This window comes from Heterocephalus glaber, unplaced genomic scaffold (genome assembly GCF_053883595.1).
Source record: "Heterocephalus glaber isolate CG9 unplaced genomic scaffold, H.glaber_assembly_v1.0 deba00001497, whole genome shotgun sequence".
In the NCBI taxonomy this organism is placed as follows: domain Eukaryota; kingdom Metazoa; phylum Chordata; class Mammalia; order Rodentia; family Bathyergidae; genus Heterocephalus; species Heterocephalus glaber.
Window position 1 is genome coordinate 4,865,994 of NW_028258320.1, and position 17,080 is coordinate 4,883,073.

The 17,080-nt window shown below is 53.7% G+C and overlaps 2 protein-coding genes across 5 annotated transcripts in view; one reads left to right on the forward strand and one right to left on the reverse strand.

The window, feature by feature from the left end:
• Ccnd3 (cyclin D3) overlaps positions 1 to 344 on the reverse strand; it is a 46,994-nt gene extending 46,650 nt beyond the window's left edge. The window contains exon 1 of one of the 2 annotated variants that reach the window (XM_087184542.1): positions 125 to 344. The gene's annotated coding sequence lies outside the window, so the exon portion shown is untranslated. Of the gene's footprint in view, positions 1 to 16 lie in introns of both variants that reach the window. The other variant, XM_087184543.1, reaches the window with a different exon arrangement.
• Positions 76 to 11,285, forward strand: Taf8 (TATA-box binding protein associated factor 8). 3 transcript variants are annotated; one of them, XM_004846581.4, is made up of 9 exons: positions 77 to 183; positions 1,141 to 1,297; positions 2,842 to 2,940; positions 3,174 to 3,236; positions 4,928 to 5,052; positions 6,245 to 6,392; positions 8,165 to 8,307; positions 9,494 to 9,633; positions 9,778 to 11,285. In XM_004846581.4, exons 1-9 carry the CDS (start codon positions 139 to 141, stop codon positions 9,788 to 9,790), a joined length of 933 nt encoding a protein of 310 aa, XP_004846638.2. In that variant the 5' UTR covers positions 77 to 138; the 3' UTR covers positions 9,791 to 11,285. The 3 variants fall into 3 exon arrangements, with proteins under 3 accessions (XP_004846639.2, XP_004846638.2, XP_021115477.2); XM_021259818.2 differs by lacking the exon at positions 77 to 183 and adding an exon at positions 594 to 614; XM_004846582.4 differs by lacking the exon at positions 9,778 to 11,285 and having other exon boundaries at positions 76 to 183; positions 9,494 to 9,637.
• The last annotated feature ends 5,795 nt before the right edge of the window (positions 11,286 to 17,080 follow it).

Sequence of the window (17,080 nt, forward strand, 5' to 3'; positions counted from 1 at the left end):
CGTGGCCGGGACTCACCTGGGCCCGCGACACGCCCCCGGTGACGCCACGGGCCTCTCAGCCCCGCCCCTTGCCGCCGCGCCGCCTGCGACTACAAGTCCCATCCTGCCCCGCGCTCAAACTCACGGCGCCAGAGCAAGATGGCCGACACCGCGTCCACAGCCGGGGCCGGAGGCTCGGGAACGGTAAGACTAGGAGGCGTGGGGCTGGAGCCTAGAGAGTCTGGGCGTCCTCTAACTTCCCTCTGGCCTACGCAGCACGCTCATCCCCAGAAATCCAGTCCCACCATGAACTCCGAGTGGAGGTGGGCCTTTAAACCATACGTGTCCCCCTTCTGAGGACTTGGCGAAGGCCTCTTGAGTTGATGGATCTGCGTCCTGATTGGCTCGTCCCGAAACACCTTCTGATTGGCCCAAAGAGGCCGCTTTTACCTTCTATTTGACCAACCAAGGTTGGGAGGGATTCCAGTTTCAAAATATTTAGCTTCCCTGCGTTTCCGTGCTGCTACCCTTTGCCCTCCTCTCCTAGACATCAAGGATTGTTATTGTTTTATTTTTCCTGTTAATGAGATGGTGTGGAGATGGAAGGAACAATAGAGAATTTCTTTTTCTGTGAGGTAGACTTACTCAGTCCTATCGTGCATGTTTGTTCAGCCTTACATCCTGCTAACCTACTAAAGTAGAAAGTGAAAAAACAAAAAACAAAAAAACAAAGAGAAAGAAAGTGAAAAAACAGCCATTTTGTTCCGTGGGAATGTTTTAGGTTCCCAGAAAGATTGCTCTGTATTTAGCACACCCTAAGTGCTCAATTATTACTCAGTTGGCCAGAATCTATAAATCTAAGCATTGGCTGGTTATGGTGGCAGACGCCTGTAATCCCAGCACTCTGGAAGCTGAGGCAGGAAAATCACTGTGAGTTCGAGGCCAGCCTGGGCTACATAGTGAGTTCAAGGCCAGTCTGAACTACATAGCAAGACCCTGTCTCAAAAAAACAAAACAAAAATCTAAACAAGATATCCATAAAGAAGTATTTAACAGGAAAACTTTGGCTTCCCTTGAGATTTGTGAACTGTGTGATTGCACCCTCGTCTTGTGATTTGAAAATCAATCTCTCTCCCCTTCCTTCTCCTTCATAATTCACAGAGATCAGGAAGTAAACAGTCCACTAACCCTGCTGATAACTACTATCTGGCCCGGAGGAGAACCTTGCAAGTAGTGGTGAGCTCCTTGCTGACAGAGGCAGGATTTGAGAGCGCCGAGAAAGCTTCTGTGGAAACGCTGACCGAGATGCTGCAGAGCTGTGAGTACTGTGCCCTGCGCTGTGATGGTGTTAGAGAGCATTTGAGGGGAAAACTGGGCATAGTGAAATGATTTATGGACTTTAGAATCAGATGGATGTGGATGTAAATCTGCCACTTAATGATTTGGGCCAATCACTAAACCTCAGTTTCCTTGCTTGAAATGGAATAATAATTTGTACCTGGGGGAGGTGTGAATATAAGTGAGAGGTCTATGCAGAATGTTTAGTGCTCGGGGACTGTAAACTCCTGATGACTTGTAGGTGCCCTTGTTACTGTTTTCCTCTCTATTCTCAAAGGACTTACACTTTTGTTGGGGAGGCAGAACTGAGTCCCATGAAATAGATGCCATCACATTATGTAATTAGTTACTGTCTTGTGATGCAAAGAATGAGGATGGATAAGCTTTATAGAATGGAAAAAATATTTTTGAAAGGACATGTCTTAGTCAGGTATGATATCACATACCTAGAATGCCAGCTACTCAGGAGACTGAGGCAGGAATATCATAAGTTTGAGCCGAGCCAGGACAACATAGTGAGGCTCTGTCTTTAAAAAAAAAAAAGTAGGGCTGGGGATGTAACTCAGTGACACTGCACCTGCCTCACAAGTTCAAGGTCCTGAGTTTGATCCCAGATATCGCAAAATAAATATATAAATAAATAAATATTTTAAAAAACCAAAACTAAGAGTGGGGGTACATTCCTATAATCCTAGCTCTTTTGGAGGTTGGGGGAGGAAGACTGCAATTTCAAGACCAATCTGGGCAACTTAGTGAGACCCTACTTCAAAATAAAATTTAAAAGGGTTGGGAGTATAGCTCGGTGATAGGGAGCATGCACAAGGCCCTGGTTTCGATTCCTAGCAGTGCAAAAAGGAAGAAAAAAGGAATGGTCTTGATTTTAGGAACCAGGTATTTCCCTGTTTACACCTTGTTTCAGGGTGGGATGAATGAGGGGTGGCAGAGTTCATGGTGTTTCTAAGGGAGTGACGCTTCTTCCTCCTCCAAGAGTAGTAAATAGGGGAAAGGTTTGGATAGAGAGAGAGGGTGAACTGCACTGCAAACCCAGCAGGACCACTTCCGGTGCAATTCCTGCCCCTCACACCGCAGAGCTCTGCGCTTGTACCCAGAATCCCGCCCTGTGTGCTGGGGACCAGACCTTGAGCAATAGCTCCTCAGTTCCCTGTTGCCAGCTCCTAGTAACCTCTTGTCTACCCTCTGACAGTATGAATGTGCTTTTTCCGGGTACCTTATAGTTCATCTGTGTTCTGGCATGTATCAGAATTTTATTCTTTTTGGAGTATAAGTGTTCCACTGTGTGGAATGAACATATATGTATATACCTCTGTCATTGGACAGTCAGTTGTTCCCACCTTTTCGTTATTTTGAATAATGCTTCTCTGAACACAGCATACAAGTATCCAGCAGTCCATTTTCAGTTCATTTGGGTGTGGACCTAGAAGTAGAATTGCTGGCTCCCGTGGTAATTCCATGTTTCACTTTTGAGGAGCTCTGACAGGCCCTATGGCTTTGATCCCCTCGTAGACATTTCAGAAATCGGGAGGAGCGCCAAGTCGTACTGCGAGCACACGGCCAGGACCCAGCCCACACTGTCGGACATTGTGGTCACACTGGTGGAGATGGGTAAGGGCGTCTGCACATCCACTCCCAGCTGCCTCATCTGCTTTTAGCTTGAGAATGATCAAGAGAGGGCGCCCCTGAGCCCTTGTAAGAGACTCCAGACCCTGACCCCTGCTGGGCCTCCTGCTGGTGGTTGCTTGGGTTTAAGCCTCCAATGTCCTGCACTGTCAGTGCACTTCCCACGCTTGCCGTCCTGTCCGGCGGGCCAGGCAGGGTTGTGTTTTCTCATCTCACAGGTTTCAACGTGGACACTCTCCCTGCCTATGCAAAGCGATCTCAGAGGATGGTCATCACTGCCCGTAAGTGACTTCACCGAGGACTCAGTAAGCGCTCAGCTACTGCTGTGGGTGAGCTAGGAGCTGAGCAGGGCTGGGATCAGACTGGCAGTGGTTTCTCTGTTTCCAGCCCCCTTCCAGTCTCTGGGGCCCTCTCAACCTAATCTTGTCTGGGCTCACAGGGTTGGGGTGTGAAGTTCAGTCCCATGGAGGAAAACCGTCTCTGTGACATCGCCCTGACTCCTGTGCTTTAGGCCCTGTAGCGCAAAGGCTGCTCTTCCTTAGGTCAGAGCTGCTGAACTGTGGCCCTGGGCCCAATGCGGCCCACTCTCTGCTTTGTTTTGGTTTGGTTTTGGTTTTGGAGACAAGCTCTCAGTGCACAGGCCAGGCCAGCCTTGGACGAACTATGTAGCCCAGGCTGCTTCAGTCTTTTGGTGATCCTCCTCCTGCTTAGCCTCCCAAGTGCTGGGACTGCAAGCGTGCACCACCACGCCCAGCTTCTGCTGCCTGATTTGTAAATAAAGTTTTATTGGAGCACAGCCATGTTATCGTCCCTGCTTGCTTTCATGCTGTAGTGACAGATTTAACTGTGAAAAAGTGACTTTAAAGAAAAAAATCCAGGGCCAGGGATTTAGCTCAGTGGTTTTGCTGCCTGCTATGCAAGCACAAGGACCCGAGTTCGATCCCCAGTACCCCCCCAAAAAATAAAGTCACTTTTTTCTTTTCCTTTTCTTTTTTTCTTTTGAAACAGGGTCTCACTATGGGACGCACAGACTGGCCTTGAACACACTGTGATCCACCTGCCTTAGCCTCCTGATTATAGGTGTGTGCCACCACACCCGGCCTAATGGCACTTTTTTCATATTGTCATCTTTTTAAGAATTCTTCTCAAGCAGGAGGATTGCTTTGAGTTTGAGGCCAGCCTAGTGCAAACCTGTCTCAAAAAACCAAAAACATGGTGGCAGAAGGATCGCCACAAGTTTGAGGCCAGCCTAGGCTACATAGTGAATTCAAGGCCAGCCCAAACTATATAGCAAAACCCTGTCTCAAAACAATAAGCAAACAGGGCCGGGGATTTAGCTCAGTGGCCCCATGCCTGCCTCGCAAGCACAGGTCCTGAGTTTGATCCCTGGTACTGCAAAAAAAACCAAGCAAACCAAAAAACCCCTAAGAATTCTTCTCAAAGTGGCAGTGGAAAATGCTGTTTTCACCTCCCTCTTGTAATCATGAAGCCCACACTTGCTTCTCCAGCTCCATGAATACCTTTGTTATTTGAAGCCTGAACATTCTGGGGGCCAGGAGGCGAAGGGGAGTGTGGTGTTTGAGCCCAGGGCTTCCCGTATACTAATGTGCTGTACCACTGAGCTACGCTGCCAGCTCCCCAAGGGTCCCTGGAGAGACTGGGGCACCCTAACTTCCATAGTTCTTTCACACGGTCTTTCCTGTAACTATGTTTGTCATGGCTCCCCACCTAGCAATCTGAGAGGCTTTCGGCACATTGCCACAGGTGGGAAGGTTAGTTGAGGCCAGCCGGCAGGCAGGCATTGTAGAGGCGACCTTTTCAGGTCCATGAGCCATCAAGGCCTTTTACTAGTAGAAGTGGGAAGTGCCTGCTGTTTAGAAAATTGTGGTCCAGGAGAGGAGGATTCGGGCGGAGATCAGTCTGTGGGGCCAGGGCCTTGCTGGAGGAGTAACTGCTTACGATTTTCTCGCAGCTCCAGTGACCAATCAGCCGGTGACCCCCAAGGCCCTCACGGCGGGGCAGAACCGACCCCACCCGCCACACATCCCCAGCCACTTCCCAGAGTTCCCCGACCCCCACACCTACATCAAGACCCCGGTGAGTGGCAGAGCCCGGCTGGGGCTGACGCTGAGCCCGCAGTCAGGTTGTTGGGGGAAGAGAGGTTTGGATATCACAGTGTCTGTGGCAGGTGGAAATTATGACCTCAAGTTGCCACCAAAGAAGTGGAGGCCAGAAATTGCCTGTCCCACCCAAACACAAAAGAACTTAGCCATATAGAAGCAAAACTGAAAGGCTATTCCACAAAACATTCGTGGTAATTCCTGATGAGATTATAGGTAGTTTTGATTGTTCTATATGTACGTTTCTGAGTTTTCAATTTTTCCATAATAGAAAAGTCATTTTTATTTATTGTGGTAGGTACTGAGCATGGAACTCAGGGTCTTCACGTTGAGCTGCGTCTCCAGCCCTTTTTATTTATTTTGAGTGAGGTCTCTCTTAAGTCAACAAATTGCCCAGGCTGGGTTCAAATTTGCAATCCTCCTGCCTCAGCCTCCTAGAGTGCTAGGATTACAGGTATACCACACCCAGCTTTCTCCCCTCCTCTACTGGGGATCGAACTCAGGACCTTGCGCTTGCCAGGCAGGCACAGTGCCACTGAGCTACATCCCCAGCCCCAAACTTTTTTTCTTATTCTTTCTTCTTTTTGGTACTGGGGATCAAACTTGGGTCCTTGCGCTTGCAAGGCAGGTGGCAGAACCACTGAGCTAAATCACCGGCCTCTTTTCTTGGTACCAGGGATCGAACTATGGTCCTTGCGCTTGCGCCACAAAACCAGTGAGCTAAATCCCGGCCCTTTTTTTCTTTTTTTAAAGACACGGTCTCAGTATGCAGTCCAGGTTGGCCTTGAACTCAGTATATAGCACAAGCTGACTTCAAACTTGTGATCTTCCTGCCTCAACCTCCTGAGTGCTGGAATTACACATTTCTTAATTATTATTATTTTTTTTTGGTACCGGGATCAAACTCAGGTCCTTGCACTTGCGCAGCAGGCGGCGAAACCACTGAGCTAAATCCCCGGCCCTATATTTCTTAATTTTTAAGGTTAAAAATAAAGAGTGATGTCTTCACATCATTTTCTTTCTGCCCTTTCACTGTGTTCTGGAGATGTCAGCCCTGAATGACAGTGAAGGCCAGTTTGGGAGGCCGAAGACCTCGAGGCAGCAGGGCAGGGACCAGGGACAGCAGAGAGCGTGGCTCTCACCTGGCGCCCTCGCCGATGTCTTTGCAGACGTACCGGGAGCCTGTGTCTGACTACCAAGTCCTGCGGGAGAAGGCAGCGTCCCAGAGGCGCGATGTGGAGCGAGCACTCACCCGTTTCATGGCCAAGACAGGCGAGACCCAGAGCCTTTTCAAAGATGACGTCAGTACCTTCCCATGTGAGCACCACCCCGCTTGGCCGCAAGTCGTCATTAGCAATCACTGCACTGCTCCCCCTTCTCTCAGCCCAGGGACAAAGGAATAAGCCCCTGTCCTGTGGATGTGGCATATTCTCCCGATGTCGGGCTCCTCTTCCCAGCCTGTCGAGCCGGCCCCTGACTCTCAGGATTGGCTGCTAGGATAGTTTAGGTTCCGGTCACTGTGAGGGTAGCCAAGCCCGAGGTGTAGAACTCACATGGGAGAAGTGGTGGCCATTGGAGCAGATGGGCGCTGGTGTCAGGGCTGGCCGCTGTCACAAGGGCCCTCTCCGGTGCATCTCTGCACCGTCTGGCCATGTGGCCCAGGTCACTGCAGTGACAGCAGCTGACTTCCCAAATGCCAGACCCTGTGCTCCTCGCTTCCCACACTGCACCTGCTGTGGTCCTCTGCACCCACAAGTCAGGACTATCATTGTCACCTTCAGAGGAAGCTAGGGCTCACAGAGAAATTAAGTCACCGGCTCAGGGTCACAGGCTACGAGGTGGCATTCAGGCCTTGCTCCTCCTGCTCCCTGTGCCTCTGTCTGATCCACAGCAAAGATCCATTCAAGGCATCTCCTGAATTCATGCTCTAGCAGAGAAGAACACAGACAGGTATTTCATTCTGAGTACTGTGTTTTTTTTTTTTGGTACTGGGGATTGAACTTGGGTCCTTGCACTTGCAAGGCAGGTGACGGAACCACTGAGCTAAATCCCCAGCCCTGTTTTTCGTTATTTTTGAGCCAGGGTCTCACTCTGTTGCCCAAGATGGTGCTCAACTGATCCTCCTGCCCCAGCCTCACAAAAAGCTGGACTCCAGCCATGCACCACTGTGCCTGGCTAATTATTATTTTTAAATCATTTTCTTCCTTCACCCTCATTGCTTTTTGAAAAACTGAAACTGACTTACCAGGATCATCTTTCAGCACAGTGGACACTTACACACGGAACTCTCAAATTCAGCCTCTGGACTTACGCCCTTCAGGTTGAAGAGATCAGTATCCTTGTGGTAGAAATGAGGGTTTGAGCCAGGCACAGTGATGCCCGGCTATAATCCCGGCTACTTTGGAGGCTGAAGCAGGAGGATTGCTTGTTCCAGACCAGCCTGGGCATATTTTTTTTTTTTTGGTACCGGGGATCAAAAGCCTGGGCAATTTAACAAGACCCTGTCTCAAAATTTTAAAAAAAGAGAGGGAGAAAGAGAGCGAGATAGATGTACTCAGCAGTAGAGCAAGTGTTAGTGTACAGGAGGCCCTGGGCTCAGTCCCTACCAGTACTTGCAACAGCAAAGGAAGGAAGGAGAGAGAGAAATGAGGTCTAGAGGGCCTGACTGACCTTGGGCAAGAGGTCACATGGCCATTGCATCCCCAGGACCCCATCTGTCACCCGATCATCCTGTATGAATGTAGTCACACTTGCTGACAGTGGGCCCAGCGTCTCACTGCCCGAGTTCAAATCCCCCCCTGGCATTTCCTGTGTGCTTGAGCAGTGCGCTAACCACTGTGCACCAGGCTCCTTGTCTGTGCGTGGGGTGGCACCTGCGCGATTTAGCAGGGTGGGTGAAGGTTAGGGGTGAGGGTTGGGGGTGGCACACAGGAGCCGGGTATGCGCCTGCCCCACTGTGCCGTGCCGTGCCGTGCCGTGCCGGAGCTCAGGAGTCCCTGTTGTCTCCCATGCCGCACACTGCCTGCTGCAAGGCTTGGCACAGCTGCATGGACTCGAGACAGTGGCGGTGCCTCCCTTTCCGTCCCCAGTGATCGCTGCCCGGCCCTTCACCATCCCCTACCTGACAGCCCTTCTGCCCTCGGAGCTGGAGATGCAGCAGATGGAGGAGACAGACTCCTCGGAGCAGGACGAGCAGCCTGACACGGAGAACCTGGCCCTGCACATCAGCACGGTGGGTCCCGCCCCAGTCTCTGGGGGCCCTGTGGTGATCTGATGGGGGTGCCTTGCTCCCCAGCAGACATCCAAGTCCTGAGGAGTCACACATCCATTCCCGACTGTCGCCTGGACCAGGCGCAGCGCCAGGGGCTGGGGAACTGACAGCATCCCCTGCCCTCATGGAGGAAGGAGAAGTGACAAGTGAGGAGAGGGGAAGCGGGGATGGGGGCAGGACGGCTGGGGATTGGAAGGTGACACTGCGCTGCACTCTGTCCCCATAGCCGCCCTCCCAGTCAGCCTCAGCAAGCTGTAGAACCAGAATCTCAGTGACCTTCCTGCCATGGAGCCCTTGGTGTCTCTAGGGGGCACCGCTCATGGCCCTGGTCCCCAGGCCTGAGCTCCTAGGTCACATTTTGGGAGTGTGATTCCCCCCATCCCTGTGCCCCCTGCTCACTGTAAAGAACATGGAAAATAGAGGAAAGTATCAATAAGGAAAGAGAATCACCCAGACTTGTAGGGCAGGTTTTTAAAATTTCAATGTATTGCTTTTTATTTCTAAGTTTGCACATATGTGATTTTTAACATTTTAATTGCAGTCATACCAAATATACATAAGCTGAAGATTTCTCCAGAATCCCATTTTTCTCGAATAAACAGTAAAAGTCCCAATCGGGGTCACAGACAGGCAGTGTCTGTGACGGGCACACGGTCCTGGCAGCTGGGAGGTGCCGTGTCGGGACCCCAGAACCTAGGAGTTTCTGGCTTGTGCTGGAATATGGTCACTGGCACCATATTGCAAGTACAGGAAGTTGGAAACTTGGGGGAAAACCTGTTCCAAGTTGTTCATTTTGGCCTAGGTGACCCCCGAGGACGAGACCTGCTCTGGCCTGGTCCCTGGGCCTGCAGGCGCCCAGGCCACTGCCTGTTCTCCATCTCCCACTGGGCCGGGCTTCTCTGGGCAGCATCTGAATGGCAGCCCCTGCTCCCTGCCAAGGGCTCGAGACCTGTCTCGGTGCGGCACTGTGACAGAGTGGGGAGTCCCGTATTCTCCTCATCGCAGCTGCCGCCTTGGCGAGCCCAGAAGGAGCGCTAGAAAGCAGGAGGCTCCTGGTGAAAGCTGCCCTGGCAGTGCTTGGTGTGGGCCCGATCCCATCTTTTTCTTCTGAGATTGGTGTTTTGCTTCATTTCGTTTCTGTTCAAAGGACGAGTCCGGGGCGGAGAAGGAGAACACATCTGTGCTGCACCAGAACCCCTCCTTGGCGGGCAGCCGGAATGGGGAGGAGACCGTCATTGATAACCCCTATCTGCGCCCTGTGAAGAAACCCAAGATCCGCAGGAAGAAGTGAGTTGGGGGCCGGAGTCCTGGGTGCCCACTGCAGCCCACCTGGGTGCTCCTTGCTGGGAGAGAGGGGGCTCAGGCCCAGGGACGACCTTTCTCAGTCCGGCTGGTTTCCCCTGAGGGCTGCATGCTGCTGCTTCTCTCTAGGTCCCTGTCCTGAGCCGAGGAGGAGGCCTGGCTTACAGAGGGACACAGATACCGCCCTCCTGGGGGAGTTGAAGCCACTGGGGGGAAGAAGTGGTGACCTCCTGGTTGCTGATCAGAGGCCGCAGGATGTGGTCTGGCAGGATTTTAATGGCAACCTCACATCACCTCTTTTCACTGGAAGTCTGGGTCGAGGAGGAAGCGATGGGAATAACAGGACTTTCCTAATCACCCAGGCTGCAGTCCTGTGTCCTGGGGCCTGGCGGCAGCTGGGGACTTCATTTATGATCCCAGAACTGTATCCCTTTGAAACCTGAGGAGTGGGAAGAGTTCTTGGCTGCCTTGCTCTCCACCAGGAAGTCTGTTCCAGGCTCTGGGGTCCCTCTTATGACTCGCAAACAGTTGCAGCACTGATGTGACAACCCGGCACCTGACCCTTGCTTCTCTCCTCTCCCGGGCTGCAAGCGCCCTGTGCAGCTGCTGGAAAGGCCCTTGTGCCTTGTGTTGGGCCCAGGAGTCCACATGCCACAGCTTTGACCTAGCACTCGCTGCAGTCGGGTGCTGCAGGCAGATGTGTTAAGGTGGCAGACACTGGCAGGGCAGGGCAGCTCCTCCGGGCAGGGACATCCTGAGGGATTGTCATTCACTGTCCCTCATGGAAGGTGTGCTTGGGACCTGCCCCCCACCAGAGACTTCCTCTGACAGCAGCCTGGCCCCTTCGGCGCCTCACGCTGTGTCTTGCGAAAGAGCAGCTAAAGATTTTAAAGAAGAGGAAAAGAAGTTAGCAGCGTTGGCTGGCATGTTGCAGGCTGGGACTGGGCTTGTGTTTTAGAGCCCAGAAACCTGGCTGCTCTGCAGGAGGCTGGTGCAGACAAGAGCCATGTTCCTGCCCGATGGGGCAGGGGTGATGGGAGCTGAGTGAGCCAGGGCTTCTCCAGGAAGCAGGTCTGAGTCTCCTCAGCCTCCTCACCTGCTGACTGAGGGCACTTTGTCACTGATGTACCCTATAAACCAGACGGAAAACAAGGTTTTAAGGGAGGTGTCAGGCCCGCTGATGTCCCTTGGCTGGTCTGTAAGGGAGCAATTTTAAAACCAGATCCAGGGCCAGGATGTAGCTCAGCGGCACTGCACCTGACTCACACGCACAAGGTGCTGAGTTCAATCCCCGGTACCAAAACAAACCAAACAGGTCCAAGAAGGAAGAGCTCCGTGGCACCCGGAAGTTGGCACAGTTTGATGCAGTCGCCCCGGTAGGCTCCTGCGGGCCTCGTTCAGTGCGCTGCCCCCACTGTCATCACCACAGACACTGGCCCAGTCACTGGCCCATCATTGCAGAAACTGCATAGTCCTCCGTGTGTATTTATCAATTCCTATTTTTTGTAACTTTGGGGGTCTTACTAGAGGAAAAGAGAGAGTAGTAAACAGCAGGATTAAAAGGGTGATTTATGAAAGGCCCATAATAAAATCTTTGTAAACAAAAATTAAAATCATAAACTTTGTAAGTAAGCAGCGCTGTTAGGCATTGAACTTGATTTGTGTTTTTAACAGCTGTTCCCCAAGGCTGCATGCGCGCGCGCACACACACACACGCACACGCGCGCGCACACACACACACACACGAGTAGGTGGCCCAGTGGACAGTGTGTCCTGGTGTTAGGGAACCACAGAAACCCCGATGTGTCCCTCACCCTGCCTCAACACTCAACATCCTGTTGATTCTGTTTCATCCCTTTCCTCCATTGTTTGTTTTCTTTTTTCTTTTTTTTTTTTCTGTACCAGGGATCAAACTCAGGACCTTGTGCTTGCAAGGCAGGTGTCGGCACCACTGAGCTAAATCCCCGGCCCTGTTTTCTTTTTCTTGATACAGGGTCTAACTATGTAGCCTACCCTCCAACTCATGGCGATCCTCCTTCCTAACCTCCATAACAGGGCTGAGGTGACAGTGGGTGTCGGCTCCTCAGAGCCTGGTGGGTGTGGCCTGGCCTGGCTGCCACCTGCTGAGCTGCAAGTGACTGAACTGCTGGGGTCAGAGCTGCACAGTGAAGGTGCTAGTAATGTCTCTGCGGTGTCACTGAGCAGTGGCAGTGGAGAGACAAGTGTCACTCTCCCAGTTGGCATTAATCTTATTCAAAGGGGGGCTGCCTCCTTCCTCAGAGAGGGTCACCTGTGGGTGACAGGGCCGCCCTCGGCCTGTCACAGAGGTGAGTGGGCAGAAGGGCTGGTGGGGCCTTGCTTCTGGCCGAGGCTCTGCCCTCTGGGAGTTCCAGCCTGGAGCAGCAAGGGCCCTGGGCCTCTCCTCTCCGAGATGCCTGAAGCCGACCAGACACAACCCCAGCCTCTCCGGCCCCACCCCCTTGGTGCCTTCTTCTTGCCATCTAACTCCTTTCTACTCTGCTGCTTCCTGCTCACCACCATGCTCAGAGCTGTCACAAACCCAGTCCCTTCAGGACACCAAAGCCACCCTGCAGCAGAGGGACCTGCCCTGGTCTCCGAGCATCCACAGCAGGCACCCAAGCTGCTCTGGGACTCAGGGGTCCAGCCAATCCACTGTCCCAGGAACGTTGTCCACCACAAAGAGAGGTTTCAGGTTCATCTGTGCTAGGCAGGCCTTTCCTTTCCAGGGATCCAAGGGAAGAACTATCTAGAACCCCTGGAAAACTCAGGGAGCCTCTGTATTGTAATAAAGGTTCAGACTGGGGATGGTGGCACAGGGCTGAATTCCAGCACTTGGGAGGCTGAGGCAGGAAGATTGCTGTGAGTTTGAGGCCAGCCTGGGCTACATAGTGAGCTCAGTTGCTGGGACCCTCTCTTGAGCCACCCTGGGATAAGACATTCCCCCTAGGCAGGTCAACCAAGGGATGTCCCCAGATGTTGGTAGTTGTCCCCCAGGAGTGAGGTCACCCTGATGAGAAGCACTGAGTGGGCATCCAGGCCCCAGCAAGGAGCTGGTGGAAAAGTACTGGGGACTGGCGGGACTTTTCCCCTGGAGCAGAAATGACTGTCACTGTCCCTGTGTACTCTCCCTGAGGCTGGACTCCAGGAATGTTCTGGAATCCAGCGTGACACTGAAGAGGGCAAAGCTGCTGGGAATCCAGGCTGCTCTGTGACCTGGGGCAAGGGAGGTCCCAGCCTCTGGGACACAACACCTCCCTGCCCCCCAGGGCTGTGGGCCTCTCAGGGAGTAATCACAGCACTGCGGTCACTAGGAGGGACACTGCCCGGCCCAACATGAGTGGGGGAAGGGAGGGCCCGGGCGCAGGGCCAGGCGACACCTGCAGGCACGAGGCCTGGACCTCAGAGTGGTCCCGAGCAAGCGACCACGAGGGGTGGCGGCTGCCATGGCCTCCGAGAGGTGGCTGTTGAGCCAGGACAGGCCCCAGGGAGGGACTTGGCTGAGAGCCGCCAGGTACACCTCTCAGGGTCCTGGCCAGGAGAGTCACAGCTACAAGTCAGGGCTCAGGGCTCTGCTTCGAGGTAGACATGAAAAGAAGCAGAATTGTGGCACTCACTCAGGAATCCTCCCAGGCTAACAGGGATGCCGTGGCCACCTCCGGGGTGTCCCAAGCCTGTTTTCTCTTCTTTCTGTCCCTCTAGAGTAGGAACTCCGAGAGGCCTGTCACAGCCTCCCCAGCTTGGGGACAGAGGGCTCCTTACCACCCTCCAGCTGTGTGACTTCGGCCAGGAGGTTGGCCAGGTGGACTTCCTGTGGGGATGGTCAGCTGGGGGCCGTTGTGTGATGACAAACGGCTGACTGCCTCCCGGGCACTTGTTCAGAATTCGAGTTCTGCCACCACACCTGACTTCAACCTCCCTTGAATCTAAATCCAAATTTGAATTCTTTTTTTTTTTTGGTACCGAGCATCGAACTCAGGACCTTGCACTTTCGAGGCAGGCGGTAGAACCACTGAGCTAAATCCCCCGCCCAAACTTGAATTGTACTTGCTGCCTTAAATTCAGGCACCTGTGGGCAAAGCGTCACCTACTAGTTACCGCGGGTCCGTGCACACAGGGACGGACACCAGGACACCTGGAGAAAGCGGCTGACATGAACGTAAGGGGAGGTCCCCGAAGGGCCGGGTGGCAAGGGCTTGCGTGTGGGGCACAGCCGGAAAAGCAAGCGCTCCTACCCAGCCGGCTCCTGCCCTACGTGCCCTCCTGCCCGTGTGATGCCCGCCTAGCGAGCCGGCGGGTGCTCCTGGTGGGGGAGCCGGGGACCCCCTGCTCTGCAGCCCTGACTTGTGCGTCTCTTGCGCCTCCTGCGCTTCGGGAGCCGCTGGCCTGGGTGCCTGACTCGCACCCACAGCGCCCCTTGTGGCGTTGCCCTGAACTGTTCAAACTGCGTGGCCCTTAGCTTTGTGGAGCAAATGCTGGCAAGTTGAGTCAAAGGGCTGCAAAGTGAGCGACAGAGGTATAGAGAGAGAGAGGGAGGGAGGGAGAGAGAGAGAGAGAGAGAGAGAAAGAAACAGGACCAAGGCAGGAAGAACGAGTGCTCGAGGGCCCTTCGGCACGAGGGAGTCTGCCAGGCCTTCTGATGGCTCAGGAGACAAACTGGACAGCAGTTAGCGGTGGAATCTGCAGGACGAGGTGGAGTCGGCCTGGAGGGCAAGAAGGCCCCGCTCCTGAGATCCGCACCTCAGGGCTCTAAACCCTCTTGCTGAAGGGTAAGCAATGTCGAGAGAAGTGAGCAGAGACTGAGGCCTCGGGCTGCAGGGCTGGGAGCCCTGGCTGGCTGAGGACAGAGGCCTTGTCCTGCTCCGGGGCAGCCCAAGGTCCCCATGGCCCAGCCCATGATGCAGCCAGTTTAGAGACCAGGGCCCAAACTCATGTATCACAGAGAGGCAACACCGCAATTAAACCCCAATACTGAGGTTTTAGTTTAGAAAAAACAGCTTGTACTTGTACACTAACATCTTTTGTTTTAATAGAAAAACAAGTAACACGTGTGCCATAAATTCACCACCACTGCCCTTTCTCTTTTTTTGGTAGCTGGGATTGAACTCAGGACCTTGTGCTTGTGAGGCAGGCAGCAGAACCACTGAGCTAAATCCCCGCCCCCTGCTTTAGCCCTTTCTAAGAACATGCTGGGTGTGGTGGCACACACCTCTGATCCCAGCACTCAGGAGGCTGAGGCAGGAGGACTGCTGTGAGTTCAAAGCCAGCCTGGGGTACACAGTGAGACCCTGCCTCAAAAATAAAATATAATAATAAATAATAAATAAATAAAGGCTGGGGATGTAGCTTAGTAAGAAAGACCTGAGCTCAATTCCCCGTACCACAAAAACAACAGCGACAACAAAATCCTCTGATGTCCTCACCTGGTACTATCACTTCCTACCTCCTGGGTCTCCATTTGAGGGCACTGAGTCTTGGCCCATCAGGCTGGAGCCCCAACTTCAAGGTGCCCCAATACCTTAGTGATGAAACCTTAGGGACCTGTCCCTAAAACTGCACCTTCATGCCACCTGCAAGCTCAGCAGTAGATTGGGTGACACACATCTAGAAAAATCAGGGTCAGATGTTCACAAGTCTGTGGGAGATAGGCCTTTAAGGCACCTAAGGAGTGCTTGACAATATTTGATTAAGTACATAATTCCAACTTCCCAGGAGGCTGAGGCAGGAGGATCACAAATTCCAGGCCATACTGGGCAAATTAGTGAGACCCTATCTCACAATAAAATAAAGGCACCTGATGCAGTTCAGTAGTAGGTTTGCCTAGTGTGTGGAAGGCCCTGGGTTCAATTCCCAGTACCACCCCCCCCCAAAGAGGTGTTAACATGTATTCATTCAACAAACACGTTGAGCATCTGCTTGGGCCAGGGACAGCACCACATACAGGGGCTGCTGTGACAAATGAAACAGGCACCTTTTGAGTTGTGGCACATCTGAGCTGCTGGGGAGACAGCAGCATGACATCAGTGCATGGGGTGCAGTGGGAGCCCCTCGTGGGTCTGTCAGGTGAGTGTTTCTGTGGCTGAGCACAGGGCAGGGATGTGGCAGGGCCGAGGAGGACACCTGCAGGGGCTGTGAGCAGCTGGGCCTCGGGAGGGGCCAGGCAGAGAGGCTGAGAATTTGGGGCCTGGCCCGGCTGTGTGTGTCTCACCACCATGGGAAGGTGGGAGGAAAGGACCCTAACCCTAACCCTTGCGCTGAGCTGCATCCCAGCCCTTTATTGAGACTGGGCCTTGCTAAGTTGCTGAAGTCTCAAGGAGGGGTGCAGGGAGGAGGGGCTCATCAGTGCCAAACCAGCTCACAGGGCCCTGAGATCCCCAGGGTGGGGCTGATCTCTGGGTAGACCAGTTGTCCAAAGCAGGTCCACAGCCCCTGGACCCAGGAGTGAGGTGGAGTGGGCTGGAAGCCTGGCCTCATGATGTCCCTCAGGCTAAAGATGGACTCCGAGAGGACAGGGTAGGCGGGAGGGAAGAGCAGGTCAGGGCCAGCCTGACAGGCCGCTGGGAGGTGTCCTCCTTTCCCCTGCAGCTGTCATCACCCGGCCCTGCAGCTCTGCCTGCAGTGAGCCCCAGGCTGGCCTTCCAGGGGGAAACCCCGGGCAGCACCTTTTCCCAGGGTCCCCTTCTGTGTGGCTGCCTGGTTGCAGCTCTGGGGCAGGCTGGGCCCAGCCGGAAGGTGGGGCTCTGGGCTGTGGGGCTGGGCCCACCCAGGGAGCCTGGAGGCTTCAGAAACCAGGGTGTGGCCCAGGAGCCCTGGCCCAGCCCAGGTGCTAGAGTGGCTTCCCCACTCGAGTCCTCACTCTCCCCGCCAGAAGTCTGGGCCAGTATAATCAGGACAGGGCAAAGGGGCGCAGGGCAGCATGGGGTTCTTCTGCTGGACCTCAGCGCCCTCCAGGGGCTGCATTTCCTCCCCAGTGACAAGGGCTCGGCTCGGGTATCACAGGTATGCACCAGCTTAACTCTCCATGTTTCTGGGCACTTTTTATTCTCTTTTACCTCCGCTGTTGCCAAGCCAGGAGCCAGGAACCGTGTGTGGATGGCTGTATGCCCATGCCAAGCACAGTGCCTGGCACCCAGCAGCCCCACAAACCCTTGCTACATGAGTGTGTGGCCATCTCCGATCTTCACAGAGCCTGCGGAGGTAAACACTGCTGTCGTGTCCAGAAGAGTCCAAGAGTCTTGCAGAAGGACACTGTTTATTATCACCAGCCCTCGGTTCTGCTCATTCCCCGGAGGGATTTGGAGAAGAGGAAAACGAGGTCAGACACCAGGGCGGTCAAACGTCCTGTGCTCGGCATTCCCAGCAGAGCTGCCCAAGTCTCCCACACCCAGGAACTCCGAATCATCACTTGCAGCCG

What these genes read in the sequence shown, in the direction of transcription:
- Taf8 (XM_004846581.4), top strand. Translation starts at nt 139, where the DNA reads ATGGCCGACACCGCGTCCACAGCCGGGGCCGGAGGCTCGGGAACG. An exon ending in GGGCCGGAGGCTCGGGAACG is followed by an intron (nt 184 to 1,140) that starts GTAAGACTAGGA and finishes CATAATTCACAG; the next exon opens with AGATCAGGAAGTAAACAGTC. An exon ending in GGTCACACTGGTGGAGATGG is followed by an intron (nt 2,941 to 3,173) that starts GTAAGGGCGTCT and finishes CTCATCTCACAG; the next exon opens with GTTTCAACGTGGACACTCTC.